Source organism: Nannobrachium achirus, assembly GCF_963921795.1.
Source record: "Nannobrachium achirus genome assembly, chromosome: 13".
Lineage (NCBI taxonomy): Eukaryota > Metazoa > Chordata > Actinopteri > Myctophiformes > Myctophidae > Nannobrachium > Nannobrachium achirus.
The window spans coordinates 31,315,368-31,334,353 of record NC_137833.1 but is presented as its reverse complement, the minus strand read 5'-3'; the positions used below and the strand labels follow the sequence as shown (position 1 = coordinate 31,334,353).

Below are 18,986 nucleotides of genomic sequence, written 5' to 3'. Positions count from 1 at the left end.
AGTGAGCTAAAGTTGGCGTTGCAGGTTGCTTCCTTGTCTGCTGAATGGGGGACTCGGGTTCGCCTCCCGTCGGAGGCGAGCTGCCTTGCTCAGTCTGCTACTTTACAATATATAATATTTGGACCAGTGAGTCACTGAGGTTTTCAATATTTTAGCTGGATAATAAGACAAAAGGTAGAGTCCTGTTTCTATTGTGGTTCCAAAACATTCAAACATCTAGACAAGCAATCTGTAGACAAAATGTTTGAATAAACGTTTATTTACATAGAAAATAGGAGGAATTTTGACTTTCAAGCCTACCTATAAAATCATCATCATCATCACCACAATTAGTCTATAGATTATAGAATATTCATGTTGTTGTATAGCCTACTTGTACCATTGAGCCAAGGCACCTTTAGGCCCTCAACAGGTTTCTCCTGGTGCTTTTGATTTGTTCTAATTCTGTAATTAAAGCAACAAAGTAGATTTATTTGAGGTAATTGTACTCTAAGTAAGTGTAACATGTTCTAGGAGGAGCTGACCCCCAAACCCCCGTTGGGGGGTCTAAAACCCGATGTTTATAAAGTGTGAAACTGAATCAGCTGGAACTTAGAATCTGAACGCAGCTGCTGTTCTTGGCGTCGCTTGTTCGTCATTCATCGGCATTCGGCAATCATCGGCGCCGCCGCCGCGCCACTCGGGGCGGCAGAACCGGGATGTTGTTTCGACGTTTCAAATGCGTCAGGAACCGGGACGGTGTTTCGTCTTCTTGCACCACAGAAACGGCGAAACACCGTCCGAGTTCCGGCTGCTGCACAGACCTCCAAACACCATCCCGGTTCCTGCAGGTTGCAACACACACGCACGCACGCACGCGCACACACACACACACACACACACACACACACACACACACACACACACACACACACACGCGCGCACACACACACACACAAATTAACAATGTAACAGCGGCATAGCTCAGGGGTAGAGAAACTGGTATTAGAGCACGAAGGGTATAAATCCCGAAGGGTTCCCAGTTCGAATCCGGGCTCCCCCTGAGTTAATGTCGAAGGGTCCTTGGGCAAGACTCTGAACCCCTAATTGCCTCCGGTGAGCAGGTTGGTACCTTGCATGGCTTCCTCCGCCACCGGTGTATGAATGTGTGTGTGAATGGGTGAATGTAATGCACAATCTATGTAAAGCGCTTTGGATTAAAAGCGCTATATAAATGCACCATTTACCATTTAACAAAATACGAAATGAAATTAGATAAAAAATGTTGTGTTTGCCAGACCCATGAAATGGGTAGGCCTACATAAGCAAATGTCTGTCCGGGTTTTCTATATAAAGGGTATATATGATGATGACATGATGATGACATGCCTACAAAAGGCATGATGTCATAAATGATGATGACAGACAGGGGGTTGGCAGAACCGGGGTCTGGCACAACCAGGTTGACCTGGTCTAGTTTATAATACAGCTTTAGCACCGAGCGGCAGCCACGCGTGCACAAATGCGCGTGCACGTGCGCGCACGTGACGTCATGAATTTAGAGGGGAACCACTTCTAAAATCCATATCACACCACTGGCTAAAACTAAAGTCAGTGCGAGGAGGAAGGTGGGCTGCCTCGATGCCCCCTGGCTTAAAAAACACCGAAAAGGAGAAGTTTCATGACCAAGATTCAAACCCACAACCTCTGGCTTCAGAGGTCTATGCTTTTCTCTTACACCACCAGGATCATCACACTATTTAAAATTTGGAAGTTATATTTAAAGGGAGATGCGACAGGTCAAAACATGAAAATCCACAGCAAACACCTCTACCCCTGACAGAATGACTGAATCTACTGATACACCCTCTGATGATCAGAGTTCATTATGACACAACTGAAATTAGGTCATTGTAAAAACAAACAAAAAAATTGTTTACTCCAAGTCTAAACCCAGATGTACACTTTAATTGAAAGACACAACTGAAATGAGGTCATTGTAAAAACAAACAAAAAAAATTGTTTACTCAGGTCAAAAGATGAAAATCCACAGCAAACACCTCTACCCCTGACAGAATTACTGAATCTACTGATACACCCTCTGATGATCAGAGTTCATTATGACACAACTGAAATTAGGTCATTGTAAAAACAAACAAAAAAATTGTTTACTCCAAGTCTAAACCCAGATTTGCCATGTCTTGCCCATCTGACCAAAGGGATTTGGTTCCCCTGACATCACAGTGATGTCAGAGCGTGAATTCTTAATGCACTCCCCTCTCATTTTGTTGAATTAGATGTTTTTCTTATATTTATTAGGAATTATAAGACAATACTTATGGAAAGTGGAAAAACAGTACATCTCAGTTTGTGGAACAACAGTATAAGTCCGTACAAGCAATATTCAGCAGACAACATTAAAACAGACAATTGAAAAAAATGAGGGGGGGGGGGGGGGGGAGTGCATTACAGTCTGGTAAATCAAAAAATATATATATTAAAAAATAAAATAAAATATGGACTGTTATTCGTCTCAGGTACTCAAGTGGTAGTAGTTTGACCCCTCAAAGACTATTCCACTGATTCCATTCTCTGATCAGATGAGTAATCTAATTTTTCACCATGTTGTGTTTCCTTCAAGGATGTCATGGCACAAGTTTGATAAGTATGAAATGTCAATATATATAAAGGCCTTCAGAGTCATCAGATCTCAACCCAATTGCACACCTACTGTATATCGGATTTTGGACCAACTTGTTTGGCAGCATTCTCCACCATCATCAAACCACCAAATGATTGAACTTGTGATGGAATGACATGTCAGTCAGATGTTTCAATAAATTACCTACTGCTTGAGCTGGTCAACTTAGTCCTTTATTGATTCTTATCACTATTACTTCGTTTTTTGGTTTGTATATGCCATAACTGTTCCATTGGGGAGTGCCAGGAGGTATAATAAGGGAAAATAAGAGGGAAATGATACCGACAATACTTGTATATGTATGATGGAATGTATGTTGTATGTATGCTACATGTTGTATTGTGTGTGGTGTACTGTAAGTGCACATAGGGAACAAAAAAAACAAACAACTTTTGACATCTTATGAAAATTATAATAACAAATGTACATGTATCAAAAGCAATAAAGAAATTATATATAAAAAAATTACCTAGTTTGTAACTTTACAGATGTATCTATGAACACTATTAAAGGTTATCGATTTAGTATCTATCCAGTTATATTAACATTATACACAAGAATAGAATAGTTTGAATTAAATGCACTACTTTCCAGCAGGTCACCTGAATATAATGAATGGCAACGGGCAAGTCCAGGGAAACATCCTCACTAATTATTCTCTAATCTCAAATTGATTGAGCACACGTGCCAGGGAACTTAAGGCAGGGCTTGTTTATCCATGAATTTTTCCTGTATTGATGGCACAAATACCTACTTAAGATGGTTACATTACAGCAGGTTTGACATTTCACATTCTACTAGAATGTATAGTCCTCGCCATAGTCATCACGATCAGAGTCAAAAAGATGATCTTCAGAGCTTATATCATCATCTTCACTGAAACTCTCATCACTGCAACAATCAACAACCCCACGGCTGCAAAAACTCAGCGTGGAAGAGACAATTCTGGAATTGTAATCCTTCCTCAACATGAGAGAGACACATTTGAGATTGAAGCAACCAGTATCCATCTTCCCCACAGTTTCCCATGTGTCCGTCTCTTCAGAGTACCGCTCGATGTTCATCGGCATTGGCAACCTACATGAAGAGAGAACAAGAGCCATGAGAGAAATGTATGGTGTGGTCAAGAAGCCACATTTTCCCCAGCAGACAGTCATAGAGCAGCAGTATCTTACCTCCATCTCTCACTCCCTCCTAGTACGTAGATCTTTCCATCCATTGCAACTGCGCTGTGGTCGTAGCGTTGCATTTCCATTGGGGCACACGTGGTCCACTGGTTGGTCTGGGGGTTGAAACACTCCACTGTGTTACATGCTTTCAGCAAATACAGACCACCTATAGATAAAACAAAAAGAATAATAATGAACAAGATAGTTCATTAGTGAGCTTTATTATGTTCACAAACTATGTTGAAATCTGTTGGAGTCTGTTATGGAACTAAGAGCAGTGGTGTAAATAAAACTAAAATAATTTACTGAAGTACTGTAAAAGGTAGGGTAAGTGATATTAATTGGTTAAAACAACCTTTTTTTGTAACAAACATTTTGTTAAAAAGAGTACTATCAGAATATATAGCTATTTAACACTTATTTTAACAAAAACTAAAATCAGCCTACCTTTAGCGTTGAGGTACTTTTACATTACTGAAAGATTTGTTTTTGGGCTTTTTTGGGGGGCTTTTATGCCTTTATTGATAGGATAGTAGACAGACAGGAAATGGGGGGAGAGGGATGGGGAGTGACACGCGGCAAAGGTCGTCCGGATCGGGAATCGAACCGGCGATGCATCCATTCCTATGTGGCAATGCCTAAGTGGTATGCGCCTGGACCAGTAGGCCAGCTGGTGCCCCGACAAGCTTATTTTAATGCCCAAATGTTTATGCTTTAAAAATGTTTTAATGCATGGTTTTTACTTTGAGTAGTATTTCTACATTCTGGTATTGCTACTTTTCTCAAGTAAAAAAGCTTAATACTTTTTCCACCATCTAAGAGTCTAGATAATAACAGGTAAGACACCTAAAACGTAGATCTTTCCATTGTGAGTACAGACAGCTGATCTAGAACGAGGAAACTGCATAGCAGGGACTTTGGTCCACACCGATGTTTCTGGGTTGTACGTGGCCACCTGGGACTGCATTGGCTGGTTTCGAGTGCCACCTAGGGTTCCTAAGGATACACAGACAGCAAAATATAGTATCAACAGGAGAAGGATGAATAAATGTAATAATACCAAAGACAAAATATTTCATTTTCTTGACCATTTCCATTTAAGCCATATACTGTATACAGTACGTCATAACAAATAGGGAAAAATAGCATATACTGCATCTACAATCCACACACTCCTTACCAATAAAATACAGCAGTCCATCTAGTGCAACTACAGCAGGAGCAGTGTCAGAATTGTAAATGTCTGCCTCAACTACAAACTCTGTGCGCTGCCAGGTTTTGGTTTGGAAGTCGTAGCGATCCAGTGAGAGAGATTCAGTGAGTGTCGTGCCACCTGCTGCAAACATATAGCCATCCAGCATCACCAGGTCTATGGCCCATGTGGGGTTGTGCAGGGGAGGAAAAAACATTAGAAGAACAGATGACCTTGGGGATTATGCACCAAGCAGACTTGAGTAACCAAGGCAACACCGCACAGCATTTTATTTTAAACTCAACTTGAATGTCAAATTGTAACATAGTACCTATTATTTGGCAGTCTCATGGTCAATTTATACAATATTACTCAAGAGGGTCTACAAGCTTATGTTCGACTTTGAGCCTGTAAGTTAGCTTTTTTTATTTTTACTCAATTAAGTACTTACAATTTGTGTTGAGGATTTTGTGCGTATGTGTAATTTGAAAGCCATAGCTTGACAAACTTACTGAAGTTGAGGCGTCCCTCATTGATTGGAGCCATCTTCACCCATCTGTTAAAAGACAGGTCAAAGCTCCACATGTCGCAATTGTATGCATCCTCATCCGATCCACAAATACTTGATGTATTTCGAAGCTGGTATCCTCCGGTCAAATACAGAGTAGAGCCTATGGTAGAAGAGGAGCACAATTAAAACAAGTTATACCTTGATTGTTAAAGAAATAACAATTATCAATAATTATTATTGAGATCGTTCACTAATTAAAATCCTGGTGAAATGGCCTTTTTTTATTTTATTTTTAAGTTTCAGTCTGAAACGGTAGCCTGTTTAAGTTTAAAATGAGTAATGCATCTGGCCGTTATCTTGAGTTAGATTAAGGACGCTGCAGCACCAGAGTCTATACCTAATGCGAGTGGAGGAACATCAGCTATGGGAATCAAACTTATTTTATTTTTTAATTAAATCAACATTATTTTTTGTATGTAAAATCGGAGTCATGTGATGCTTAATGTTTTGTTTGTAGCCCTCAGTAGCAAGGCAAAGAGACACGACCATTTCACGAAACCTAGATTAGGGATAAAGCCTGGCTTTATCAGCTATCCTGGCTTTAGTAAGTCTGAGTCAGAGCTCAATCGGTTTCATGAAAGCTGAATTATCTTGGCAGATTAGCCTCACCAGTTAACCTGGATATTTTAAGCCTGAACTCGGTTTCATGAAAGTTATCCCACCTTAGTTACCATGGAGATTAAGCTATGAAGCTAGCCTGCTCTAGACCAGGCTCACAGCCAAGATTTGTTAATCCATGTGCCTTTATGTTCAAGTTTTGTGAAATAGCTGTTAGTCCAATGACTCCAAATGTAAACTAATGACTTTTCCCACATTTAATTCAACACCTATGTTAGTATATAGACTCTTGTTAATTACCCTGCATTAAAATGAAATAAAAAATACAAAAATATATAATACATTTAATTATAAGCCTATTACTGAAATAGTGAATAAATCATGAATCATATGACTCATGTGATATGTCACTATAGTTCATATTGTTAGATGTGTGATAATATATTACTGAAGTTCTTGAGATTTAAAAAAAATGGCTGACAATGTAGCAAGGGTGTTTTCAATTAAGTTAGCGATAAGAGTAATATAACAGCCTGTCTCAGTGTGATTATTCTATAGCCACCAGTGGTGTAAAGTAACTAAGGAACTAAGGACATTTACTTAAGTATTGTACTGTAGTATAATCTTGCAGTATTTGTACTTTACTTGAGTATTTCCAATACTTTATTTAATTCTTCTCCACAATACATCTCAGATCCAAATATTGTACTTTTACTCCAATACATTTATTTGAAAACTTTAGTTACTAGTTACTTTGTAGATTTACAAGCTCACAATGCAAAGCATTCTGAGCATGTAGATATGCTATTTTCAAAAGATTTCCCTACATTTGAAAACTTGAAATGGGATATCTGCATAATGAGTACTTTTACTTTAAGTACATTTTGATACTTTTACTCAAGTAAATTTTGAATTCCGGACTTTTACTAACAGATTTCTTCATTGCAGTATTGATACTTTTACTTGAGTAAAACATGCGAGTACTTTTTCACCACTGATAGCAGCTATAGCATGCCTGTCTTTTTAATGTGGGGGGAGGGAGGACACTGCTCTGTTCTTCGGTGCCGTGATTGGTCCCGATCAAGGAATCGATGCTCGAATGCAAGGGCTTTCCAAAGAAAAGCCCATGCCTTGTCGAGCCAGGCTTTACGATCCTGGCTCGACAAAGTCTCTCCTTCTCAGCCTGGCTTGGTGTTAGTGGAACGGAATAAGCCAGGCTATATGGAGGAGGCTTTGTCAAGTCTGGATATGTCTTAAATCCCAGCTTAGTTTATTCTACTTTCGTGAAACAGGCCCCCGGCTGCCTCTTGTACAGAATGTGTGTGTATGTTTATAGAAATATTTTATTGTGCTCATTAAGTTTACAATGAGTAATACATAGTTTGGAAGTCATCTTGAATGAGATTCAAAACGGAGTAGCTCTATAATTAAAAATCACACTCGTGTGAACTGAGCGGTGGAGGCTGCGTGTGTGTGTGCGCGCGTACGTATGTGTGTGTGAATGTGCCTGGCCTGGCCTGAGGCTGAACAACAGCGCCCCTCCCTTAACATGTGTGGTCAGAAAAGGTATTGCAGCCTACAGACAGACAGACCGACAGACAGACACGCACGCACACATACACACACGGCCACGTATAGGAGACGGTGTGACCAGCTGTGTTTGGAGGAATGCAAGCAATAGGACACAAAAACAGGTGATTGTAATCAAAGGTTCATTTATATGCAAGTGGACCTGTCTATGTCATCACACAGCATGTTTCTGTTCACAGGAAATATTTAAGAATGGCCTATTTAGAACCTTTGATATTGTTATGAACGTTTCAGAAATGGAGCGAACCTGTTTGGCCTAAACATGGAGATTTGGAGAACACTATATATGGAGATAGTCCATTATGTCATATGGAAATGATGTGCCATCATAGACAGTAGCCATAGACATAGACCTTATTCACACCGCGGCCATCTTGGATCACATGACTTCCCGGGATAGCAGCCTGCATTACAAACCATTGTGAACAATGACACGATGGTCTCAAAATATGAGTTCTATTCAACCATTTTCTTTTGACCAAATCGACAAATGGGCAGATTACAACATCAACATCCCCAAAAGGATTAAATAGAAGGGTACATCCACAATATTCATGGTAGTTAGGTTGCAGTGTTACTCTGTACAAAGACACTACAGTTTCTGTGCAGACTAGTGCTTGCTCTGCCATCATATAGTTAATATTACTGTATCATGACTTTTGCATATTAATCAGGAACAATCTAACAACAAATAGTTAATATGATGGTGGAGCAAGCATGCACAGATAGCAAGTCTTTGTACACAGTAAGGTTGCAACCTAATTAACTTACCTTGAATATCGTTACCATGGATGTAATCAATCTAGTGTAGCCCTTCTATTTAATCATTTTGGGTATGTTGATGTTGTCATCTGCCCATTTGTCAATTTGGTAAAAAGAAATTGGTTGAATAGAACTCATATTTTGGGACCATCGCTCCATTGTTCACAATGGTTTGTAATAGAGCATCGCAGTTAAAGCCCCACCCCGTCCTCACTCTGGTGTCGGAAGCGTTTTCCGCATTCATTTCTTCCATAGACATTTCATAAAGTATTTATTTAAACGTTTTTAAGCCTTGGACAAAGCCACCTCGGCTGGAGAGGAATCATGACAATATTCAATTTTTTTTAAATGCAAAGCTGAAAAAAAGGGCAGGGTACAAGACTGTGTACATCGTTATTTTTAAAATTGCAGAAACTACACTCCCAGAATGCATTGCGAATGGCACTTTTTTCCTGAAATATATAGCCCTTAAATCACACTCAGTTTAGTTATCCATGACAGCATATGGCCTGAAATGTAGTGATTGTCATCTCTGTGGACGCTCTTATCGTCATTCTTAGCATAGTGCATCATATTTGTAAAAGAAAGATGATCGCTCACGGAGTTCTGCTGAAGTGCAATAATCCGCCGGGAAGACAGGGGGCAGTAGCTACTTCCGCGGTAACCGCAAGATATGTGAAAGAAGAAGAAGCTAGACCAATCACAGACGTCGATTTCACCGGATGTACATGTTTAGCAGTATGGGAAATGCAGTTCTTCTCCGTGCGATCTTGATTAAAACGTGTTTTTACTAAAACTAGAGTGATTGCATACATACTCGGGGGTTCTACAGGAGCATATAGAACCATTTTACAACCACCAGCCTAGTGGTAAGTGTACATTGAATTGCTACGACTTTGTGGCTGATAATGAAAAACCCTACGGTAAGAATGAATGGCGAGCTTGCTTCCGACACCTCACTGCGATGCTCTATGCAGGCTGCTATCCCAGGAAGTCATGTGATCCAAGATGGCCGCAGTGTGAATAAGGTCTATTGTCAAAGAGATTCTATAATAAGAGACGGCAGTCCTTAAATATATGGAATCACCACTAGATGGCGCAGCTGTCGCTGCTCTTAAATTAATCAAAACAATTAAATTGGGTGTGAATAACGTTTTCCAAAGCCGTCTTGATCACCCAACAAAGTGAAAATCACCATTGATATTACATATTATCATAGACTACTAAACAGATCATAGAAGCATAGAATAGTATTTTTTTCAGTTATAAGAAATATTAATAAATTGGTATGAATAATACATTTCAGATTGTTCTAATTGGTCTAATGTTAATTTATTTTATCTGTTTGACATTAGTCTGGCTTTTGTGGACAATAATTTATCATGTGGGCCTACATTAGGTCTATATCATGTTTTACTGTTTTGTCATTCATAATCTCTTAGGAACAGATTCAGTGCTGCCAAAAAAGCAGCAGAGGGCAGTTTCCCCCCCTTTTATAATGATGCGTTTTAATCATTTCTATTTGGTATTAACACATCATATTTAACATGTGTGCCTGCACGCAAACATGCATTAGCATATACACGCATGTGAACACATGCACCCTGAAATGTTACTATTAGTAAGTCATTTCAGTTTTGATCCATTGATAAATATTATAAATAAAATAGTAAATCGTTATACTGTAGTAGTATGCATATATAGGCTATAATACTTTTTTGCTGTTCAACACAGACCAGTTATATAGAATCATTAAATATATCATAGTAGAACAGAATAAAAACAAGTTTTTGATTGTTCAGCATGACTTTATTATGTTTTTTTTAACCACCGGAAGTCGTCATCACTCCAAGATGGCGGAGCAACATAGGCGCTGCTTGTTGTAATGGGATGTATAGGGAGTGCCGTCTCTTATTATAGAATCTCTTTGCAATAGAGCATCGCAGTGAGGTGTCGGAAGTCCATTTTCCATTCATTTTCACCATAGGGGTTTTCATTATCAGCCACAAAGTCGTAGCAATTCAATGTACACTTACCACTAGGCTGGTGGTTGTAAAATGGTTCTATATGCTCCTGTAGAACCCCCAAGTATGTATGCAATCACTCTAGTTTTAGTAAAAACACGTTTTAATCAAGATCGCACGGAGAAGAACTGCATTTCCCATACTGCTAAACATGTAATCGACGTCTGTGATTGGTCTAGCTTCTTCTTCTTTCACATATCTTGCTGTTACCGCGGAAGTAGCTACTGCCCCCTGTCTTCCCGGCGGATTATTGCACCTCAGCAGAACTCCGTGAGCGATCGTCTTTCTTTTACAAATATGATGCACTATGTTAAGGATGACGATAAGAGCGTCCACAGAAATGACAATCACTACATTTCAGGCCATATGCTGGCCTGGATAACTAAACTGAGCGTGATTTAAGGGCTATATTTGTCGTTCGCAATGCATTCTGGGAGTGTGTAATGATGTACACAGTCTTGTACCCTGCCCTTTTTTTCAGCTTTCTAATTAATCTTTGCATTCAAAAAAATGTGAATATTGTCATGATTCCTCTCCAGCCGAGGTGGCTTTGTCCAAGGCTTAAAAACGTTTAAATAAATACTTTATGAAATGTCTATGGAAGAAATGAATGCGGAAAACGCTTCCGACACCAGAGTGAGGACGGGGTGGGGCTTCAACTGCAATGCTCTATTGTTATGGCAAGTTTCCCTAAGTTGCTTATTTCACCAGCCTATGGGCCAGTCTTTGCTGTGTGTCATTCTCTGTCTCTCTCTCCCCATTTCCACTTATTTTTTCACTGTACTAAATAAGACAGAAAAACACCTAAAAAATAATGTTTCGCGCCATTTTGCTTTTTCTTTGCAAAACAGTTTTTGCTACTACCAGTTTGTCAAAACCTAATGATTTCTTTTCATAGTTTGCTGGAGGGGCCAGTTTTATATCAATTCAAAAGGCAAAACAGAATAGTATCCACTCATGAATGACTCAATGTTACGCCTCACCTGACATCATCACAGCATGCGAGCGTAGTTTCAAGGGCATACGTCCTATAGTTTTCCATTGATTGGTCAGGGGATCAAAGATGTTCATCGTGTGACTGTCCCTGCCCTCAGTCTCTGCTCCCACTCTCAATATCACTTCAGCAAGTGCAGAAGAAGGAACAGGTGAGCCAGAGACAATTTAAGAGTTCAAGGAAAAGATGGGGTGCCATGAAAATAAACCTGCCTACCAACACCAATGTCACTGGTAGGCAGGTTTCACAACTGTCCACTGACCTCCTCTGAGAGGTGAGAAGACAGAAAACATGCCAACTTATGTTCATTAGTGAGGACCTATTATATTAAAGGGTTATTCCACTTTCAACAGGGAGCAGTGGTAGGGCTTCTCTCCACATACAAACCCATTGTAACTTCAAACTCCATTTTAACCATGATAGATTCATTTAAAACACCCATTATTTTTTCTGGTGACTCATTTTACCTTCCTAATACGTGAGCAGGCCGTGTTTTCTCGATAACTTTTTTCATTAATTTTTAATAATTATTTGGGAAAATGGAAAAAATGAAATACAAAAACATAATTATTAAAAATAAATGAAAACAGTTATCGAAAAAACACGACCTGCACACATATTTGGAGGGTAGTATGAGTCACCAGAAAAAATAATGGGTGTTTTTAATGAATCTATCATGGTTAAAATGAAGTTTGAAGTTACAATGGGTGTGTGTGGGGAGAGGCCCTGGGCCTGGAGGGCCTGGTAACATTTACATCAAATATCTAAATATTCAATCAAGCTAATTAAAAACTGTTCAGGGTGTTCATAAAAGCCTGATTAGATGATAAAACTACCAAAAGTTTTTTTGAAAGTGAAATATCCCTTTAACACTTGGGGAGCCAAACGCGTTCAGGGACGAGTTATGGCCACTAGATGTCACCCTGCCACAGGAAGTTATATCGTCGAGGGACGAGTCAACAAATAGTTAACTTTTCGAGACCGCAGCTTCCCTTTGCATGCCCTGAATCCATTACGTCACCCAGCCAGGGCAGGAAGCCCCCTGTCTCTCCCCACACGGAAGGATTTTACATGGCTTTAGATTCTACTTTGAAACATAAGAACGGCTTTATCTGAGAATGAGGTAAAAACAGCCCCATGGAGGCAGAGAGCTGATTGTTTTCACGGCGACACTTTACCGCGAATTTACCGCGATTTTTTTACCGCGAGTTTCGCGAGCGTTTGTAAACAAATGGAGTACCTCCTCAATCTTCTCTGGACACGCACGTGCACACGCACGAAGCTTGCGGGGCTCATCAAAACATAACGTAAGTCAATGGTGGCACCAGCAACAGCTATAAATGTTATAAACCTTGGCCGCCCATGTGTTAAGAAAGGTAAAAAATGGCTGAAGTGGTCTTTTAATGTATAATCCATTAATCAAAGCAGGGTACCTGGGAGTCTGCGTGAGCCTGGGTTACTGTAGGTCACAGGATCCTGGGCGCTGGCCTCAGAGATGAACCTTTTGCAGCCTTGGTATTCTTTCACCACATCCAGAGACTCAACCACAGTGTCACGATAGGAGGGGGTGATGAGGGGCAGACGGATATGCTCTAGAACCTTAAAGAACAATTTTACAAAACTTAAATCTAAGTGCTTAACATTGTAGATCGGCTTTATTTATTTTTAAAGGAACTACACCATGAATTTTAAAATGTTCCTATTTTGTTGGTGTCCCACCAGCACCTTCTATCCTCACAAAGTCCCATTTCTGATCATTGTGCCTTTCTCACTTTATGGTTGGATCTATGTAAACGGCTCTCAGGATGGGCTGCCTGATTTTGGTATATTAGCTTCAACATATACTTTAAGTACAGTATCGAATCAAAATTACTCACATTTTCAGAAAATAGCAGATCTACAAACTGTCCACCAACAGTAACCAACAGTATGTGGCTACTGTAGGTTTTATATTAATACTAAAATCTGCAAAGTAAACATTAAATAAAGCTGTCAAATGCTGTAATTGTAGTGGAGTAGAAGTTACAAAAATGGAAAGTAAAGTCAAAGTACCTCAAAATTTTACTGTGCATTGTAAGCACTTGTATAGTACTTGGGTGAATGTACTTTGTTACTTTGCAGCACAGACTAAACCTGCCACAAAAAGTTCGGAAATCTAACTTTGGTCGATTATATCCCCTTTAACTCATCTGGTGCCGATCCCGAACTAGTTCGGCTTTATTTCAATCCAATACAATCTTTTTTTTATTAATTCACTTACCCCGAGCTGCTTGTAGAGTCGTGGGTGGTCCTGGCTCGCTAGCCGCTAGCCAGCTAGCCGTTCTACTCTGTCCGACGATATATTCCATTAAAAATGGTTTAAAATACATTTTTGAGCTCCCCAATGTTCACCCGATGTTCGGCGCCGCTTCCGATGAGTACACGAGTGTGCCGATCCCGAAGTAGTTCGGCTTTATTTAATTAAATGAATAAAATGATAAGAGGCCTTCTGAAGCCTGGCTTGATTTTTGTAGCTACTAGCCGAAACGTCCCGGCCGGCCGTAATTTGCGAACGCAATCGCCAATCTCCGCCTAATCCAATGAAAGACCGCATCTTTAAAGGCTTATATCTCTTTTTTGTGTTTTAGGGAAGCGGCGCGAGGTTTATTTACGGCGAAATCGCCCAAAAATGATCTTTTAGATGACAAAATGGGAATAGCCATTCTGTTAGCATCTTCATCCGGGACATTTCCATGCCGTGCATGAACGTGAGCACGTCAGGTCCTGGAAGCTGAAGTCCTGGAAGCTAAAGCGCTCGCCTATGAGAGATGCGCTGGCATTCTTTGGCCCCTAGAGGGCGCTGGCACTCAAAGAGTTAATAAATCCAAATGGTATTGAGTTTTATATATTTTTCATCATTGATTTGGCACCTTTACAACGAGGTACATCTTGTACGCATCGGGCATTCGAGGCATGAGCTACACAGCCAAGCGTGTGGGTAGCACCGACCAGAATTTTGCCAAAATGGCTTGCAATATGCTGGCATTTACTCTCGTTTTGGGCTTCCCTGACACTGAGCTTAACATTAACAATGTGTAAAAATGGCCAATATGTGTTGTTTTTTCTTTTCATTATTACTGTTGGAGAGTGCAATCATTCAATGCCCCAAGTAACAAAGGTGAACACCAAAAGAACAGTATTGCAGGCCTGCCAGGCCATTTTGACCATTTTTGGAGGGGCGCTACCCACACGTTTGGCTGTGTTGCTCATTCCATGAATGCCTGATCCTTACAAGCCATACCTCGTTGTAAAGGTGACAAATCAACGATAACAATGATATCAAACACAATACCATTTGGCATAATTAAAGGGGGGATATAATGGACCGAATGTTGGCAAATTTTGGGTCGGCGCTACCCACACGCTTGGCTGTGTAGCTCATGCCTCGAATGCCTGATGCTTACAAGCTGTACCTCGTTGTAAAGGTGACAAATCAACGATAAAAATGATATAAAACACAATACCATTTGGGTTTTTTAAAGGGGAGATATAATCGACCAAAGTTAGATTTCCGAACTTTTTGTGGCAAGTTTTAGATATCACGAGGTGCAGTAATTGCAGAGTGCAGAGGGACATGGGTTGATTGATATTAATGTTCTTAACTCAAAATGTATACATCACACAGTTTGGATTAGATCTGAAGTCAAACCTGTGCAAACTTGGTGGTGTAAAGATAATATCTGTAGAGTAGAAATTGCAGCCAAAGTGACTTTACGAAAACACAGGCATTTCTTCCTGTGTCCTTCTCTCCCCCCACTAGCAAAACCCATTGGAAATGCATTGGGTGCTTAAAGTTTATCATTTCAAAAACAACTAGAAAAATATTGTTCCTTCGAAACAATTGTGGGCTCACTTCAAGCCAGAAAACAATGGCTATAAAAGCACAAAATGTCAAGATCGCAGGCAGTGCTCTCTTTGACGTTACTGACGTCAAAGATTGGTCCATTTTGTTCCAAAAATGTGTTGTGCAAAAGTTGACCCGCTGGTGGCGCTATAACAGGCCAATGTGAGAAGGTTGGTATCTGTTCCTTGACCTATTGGGAATGTGCTTGCAAGATTTCACGCACATCCCAGGCTGTGTTCATGATTTGAGGTGTTTTTGGCTTTGGACACTTTATCGCTGCTTGCAGCTATATTTATTATTATTATTTTATAATTTTTTTGTGTGCACTTCATAGGCATGTTAGATAAAGGTCCTTAGATTGCGTGTAGAATGTTTCATGCAAATTGCAAAAAAAATCCTAGAATAAAAACGGGTTTAAGCGTTTTACAAACTGCTCAAAATTATATAGCGCCCCCCTTTGGCCATTTGGGGTAAGATTGGTTTCAGTGATATTTGAACTAACCCTCTACACTATTTTGTCATGAAAATGTGACTTTGCATGTATGTTTTAGAGGCAGAAGAATAATTTGCATAAAAATGCAATATTGTTTGAATTATTTAAAAAAAGCATGTTTCAATGTTAAAGAAATCCGATCTGACAGATCTTTAGATATCGGTCCAAAGTTCACGTAAAAAAGGTTTTGTGCACGTGACGCGAAAATTCCAGAATAAAAGCGGGTTTACGCGTTTTACAAACTGCTCAAAATGGCGGAAAATCGAAGGGCGGAGCTTACTTAACGACACAGATGTCTTCCGCTTGAGTCAAAGCACGCGTGTAACAAGTTGCATGTCTTCAAACGAAACGAGTCATGACTTAAGCCCGTTTGAAGTTTGAATTTTCAGACGCTTCGTATAGCGCCCCCCTTTGGCCAATTGGAATAAAATTGGTTTCAGTGATACTTTGACTAACCCTCCACATCTTTGCCAAATGCCATGAACTTGTAACTTTGCATGTATGATTTAGAGGCCGAAGAATAATTTGCATAAAACCGCAATATATATTGAATTATTAAAAAATCATTATTTAACGTACAAACTTCTCACCACATAGCCTGTGTAGATATAGGTTCAAAGTTCATGTGAAAAAAGTTTTGTGCACTTGACGCGAAAATCCCAGGAGGAGATAGATTTTTACTGTTTTTCATATAATTCCGAATTGTGGGAGACCTAAAGGTCAGAGGTCAAAAGTTAGAGGGTAAAAGTTGTTCGGCATGAGGAGACGCATAAGTGTATACAGGTTTCATTGCTGTATGTATAACACAGCATGAACTATACCTGTTCAAAGATCGCACTTTCGAAGGCTTCCTACAGCGCCACCATTTGGCCGATTGCTATAAAAAATAATAGCACACTTCGCCACTGTAAACTGAACACATTGATGTTTTTATTTTCATTTTCTCACTAAGTATGTAGGAGTAGAAAGGAACCGAAGTTCCCGTCTACTGTCTGACTGATAGATAAATAATGACAATATCTAAAGTGTGCTCGCCTTACAGGCGAGCCCACAACTAATTATTTCAAAATGAAAAGTACAAGCAATGGACAGCGGACACTGTTCTAGCATCCATGTAGCTTTTAGAACTGCCAGGTGCATCAATATGATAGACCTCTTATTTTCTGGCAAGGTGAAACTAAGAAATGACTACCTTTTCAAAGCTCTGCCGACGGGTAGGACACTTGTTTAACCACAACATGGCAGCCTCAAACACCATGTCCTCCTTGGGCACGTTGAGATGGTCACTGGCAAGAATCTCTTTCAGTCTTTCCTCAGAGAGAGATAGGAACTCTTCCTATTGGTAAGAAATAAAGACAGTGGATACTGGATGTAATACTGAGGTAACCTTTTCTCCTCTGAAGTGCTCACTGGTAGATTGTTGGCTTAGTGAACTGGATACGGGACTGTAGTTAAGTAATACTGTATATCCAATCACTGACTGAGCAATGACTGATTGACACTTTCTACCTACTGTATGTCTGGATCAGTGCTGGTGGGGACAGTTTGAGCAATAGTAATAAAACCAAGTTATAGGACAAAAAAATACAACAAAAGACTAACAAACTAAATCAATCACTGACCTGCTGGTAGATGTCACTGAAGTGTTCCAGAATGTAATCCAGGCTGTGTTTTTCCCACATTTTACATGAGTAGGCCTGAGCAATGCAGTACATTCTTACACAGTTATTTATATCTATGTTACGCCCCATGTATTGACAACAGGCATCTCGAACATCTGTGACCTCAAACATGTGTGTTGCTGCCATCAGGGCCTAGACCAAATAAACAAGACATGTTTAATAAGCAACAATGTTATGTAGAACTAACATAAGAGACAGTGAATGAGGTTTATGATGATAGTACATACCTATGATGATAATAATACATTACCTGCACATTGTCTGTGGAGATGGACACCTTTGAAGTGTAGGCATAGCTCAACAACATGCCAAGTATCTGAGGTTCCACTCCACTAATGGGCACCCTTTCCTGTGTGGACTCCATCATGCCAGCTGTAAACATTGCCTGTGCAGGTTGAAAAGGTGAATTGTTTAGCCTGGTGTGGATTAAGCCTTTTGTTTGGTTCATGTAAAGACAGAATTGAATGTTCGAACAGCAGGTCAATAAATGTGTGCCTTTACCTCAAAGTAAGGGCTGAAGGAGGCCAGTACATAACGATGGCAGGGGAACTCCTGTCCACCACAGTACAGAATCACATCACAAAAGGCACCGTTCTGACGCAGCCTGTTTAGGCCCTCTAAGACCTTGTTGGGATGGTATTTATCCTCAAACATCTCAACCTCCAGTGAAGATAGTGGTAGACTGGTGACGTCGTCCTGAAATTCAACAGCCATGTCTCCCTTTGCTAGACCAGCCTATACAACAGTAAGAGGGAATGTAATAAATGTTCAGCAAAATAAATAAGTTGTACCTACTTCGGTGAGCGGGCGTGTGAAGCCTCTCTTAGCCCAGCACCCACTAGTCGAGGTGCATTTCCTAAGTTCCCTTTCAAGGGATGTGATAAATCCTCAAATAGTTTCAGTAATGATTCTTTGCACATTATCTTTAATGAACAGAAAACTCATGGAGAGAAATTACAGCGTGACACACATGGACACAATCACTTTGTGAGACAATATTAGCACTGCAGGTCAAATAACTACGGAGCTTGTCCAAGCAACAAGCTGAAAACGTCTTGTCAAACTCTAAATCTACATTACATTTCAAATTGTGATTTAAAATCAAACAACAACTATGCATATGTGAATTTTGTTTTGCGGATCTGATGATGGCTTGGAAACTGTCCTTGTGTACCTTGTGAAATGGCATCATAAAATAAATACATTTGCCTTGGAAGGCTGACAGACATCCACTGTGTATTCTGTACTGCTGGATGTGTCAACAGTCAACACAAAATGCACTTTTTCAGGCCGGGGCCCCCCCCCTCCCAAAATAAATGAACTGGGGACCCCTAGTCTGACAAACAGTTTGATTCGGTTCAAGATAAAACAGATAGCCAATAGTTGGC

General features: G+C 40.0%; 1 protein-coding gene across 2 annotated transcripts; it reads right to left on the bottom strand.

Moving 5' to 3' along the window:
• Positions 1 to 2,634: 2,634 nt before the first annotated feature.
• On the bottom strand, positions 2,635 to 17,979 carry LOC308296445 (kelch-like protein 21). 2 transcript variants are annotated; one of them, XM_080739734.1, is made up of 10 exons: positions 17,849 to 17,979; positions 17,539 to 17,730; positions 17,109 to 17,252; positions 12,974 to 13,139; positions 11,530 to 11,664; positions 5,554 to 5,712; positions 5,030 to 5,218; positions 4,696 to 4,845; positions 3,856 to 4,015; positions 2,635 to 3,757 (listed from the first exon to the last, which is right to left on the bottom strand). In XM_080739734.1, the coding sequence occupies exons 1-10, from the start codon at positions 17,963 to 17,965 to the stop codon at positions 3,478 to 3,480; spliced, it is 1,692 nt and encodes a 563-aa protein (XP_080595860.1). In that variant the 5' UTR covers positions 17,966 to 17,979; the 3' UTR covers positions 2,635 to 3,477. The 2 variants fall into 2 exon arrangements, with proteins under 2 accessions (XP_080595860.1, XP_080595861.1); XM_080739735.1 differs by having other exon boundaries at positions 3,643 to 3,757; positions 3,856 to 3,962.
• Between the last annotated feature and the right edge of the window lie 1,007 nt (positions 17,980 to 18,986).

Bases quoted from the DNA above. Each gene is read 5' to 3' on its own strand.
- LOC308296445 (XM_080739734.1), bottom strand. From the start codon at position 17,965: ATGATGGAGTCCACACAGGAAAGGGTGCCCATTAGTGGAGTGGAACCT. The intron at 11,665-12,973 runs GTACCCTGCTTT...CACTTGCTGAAG, and splicing joins AGGCTCACGCAGACTCCCAG to TGATATTGAGAGTGGGAGCA. The intron at 5,219-5,553 runs GTAAGTTTGTCA...CATGGGCCATAG, and splicing joins TGAGGGACGCCTCAACTTCA to ACCTGGTGATGCTGGATGGC.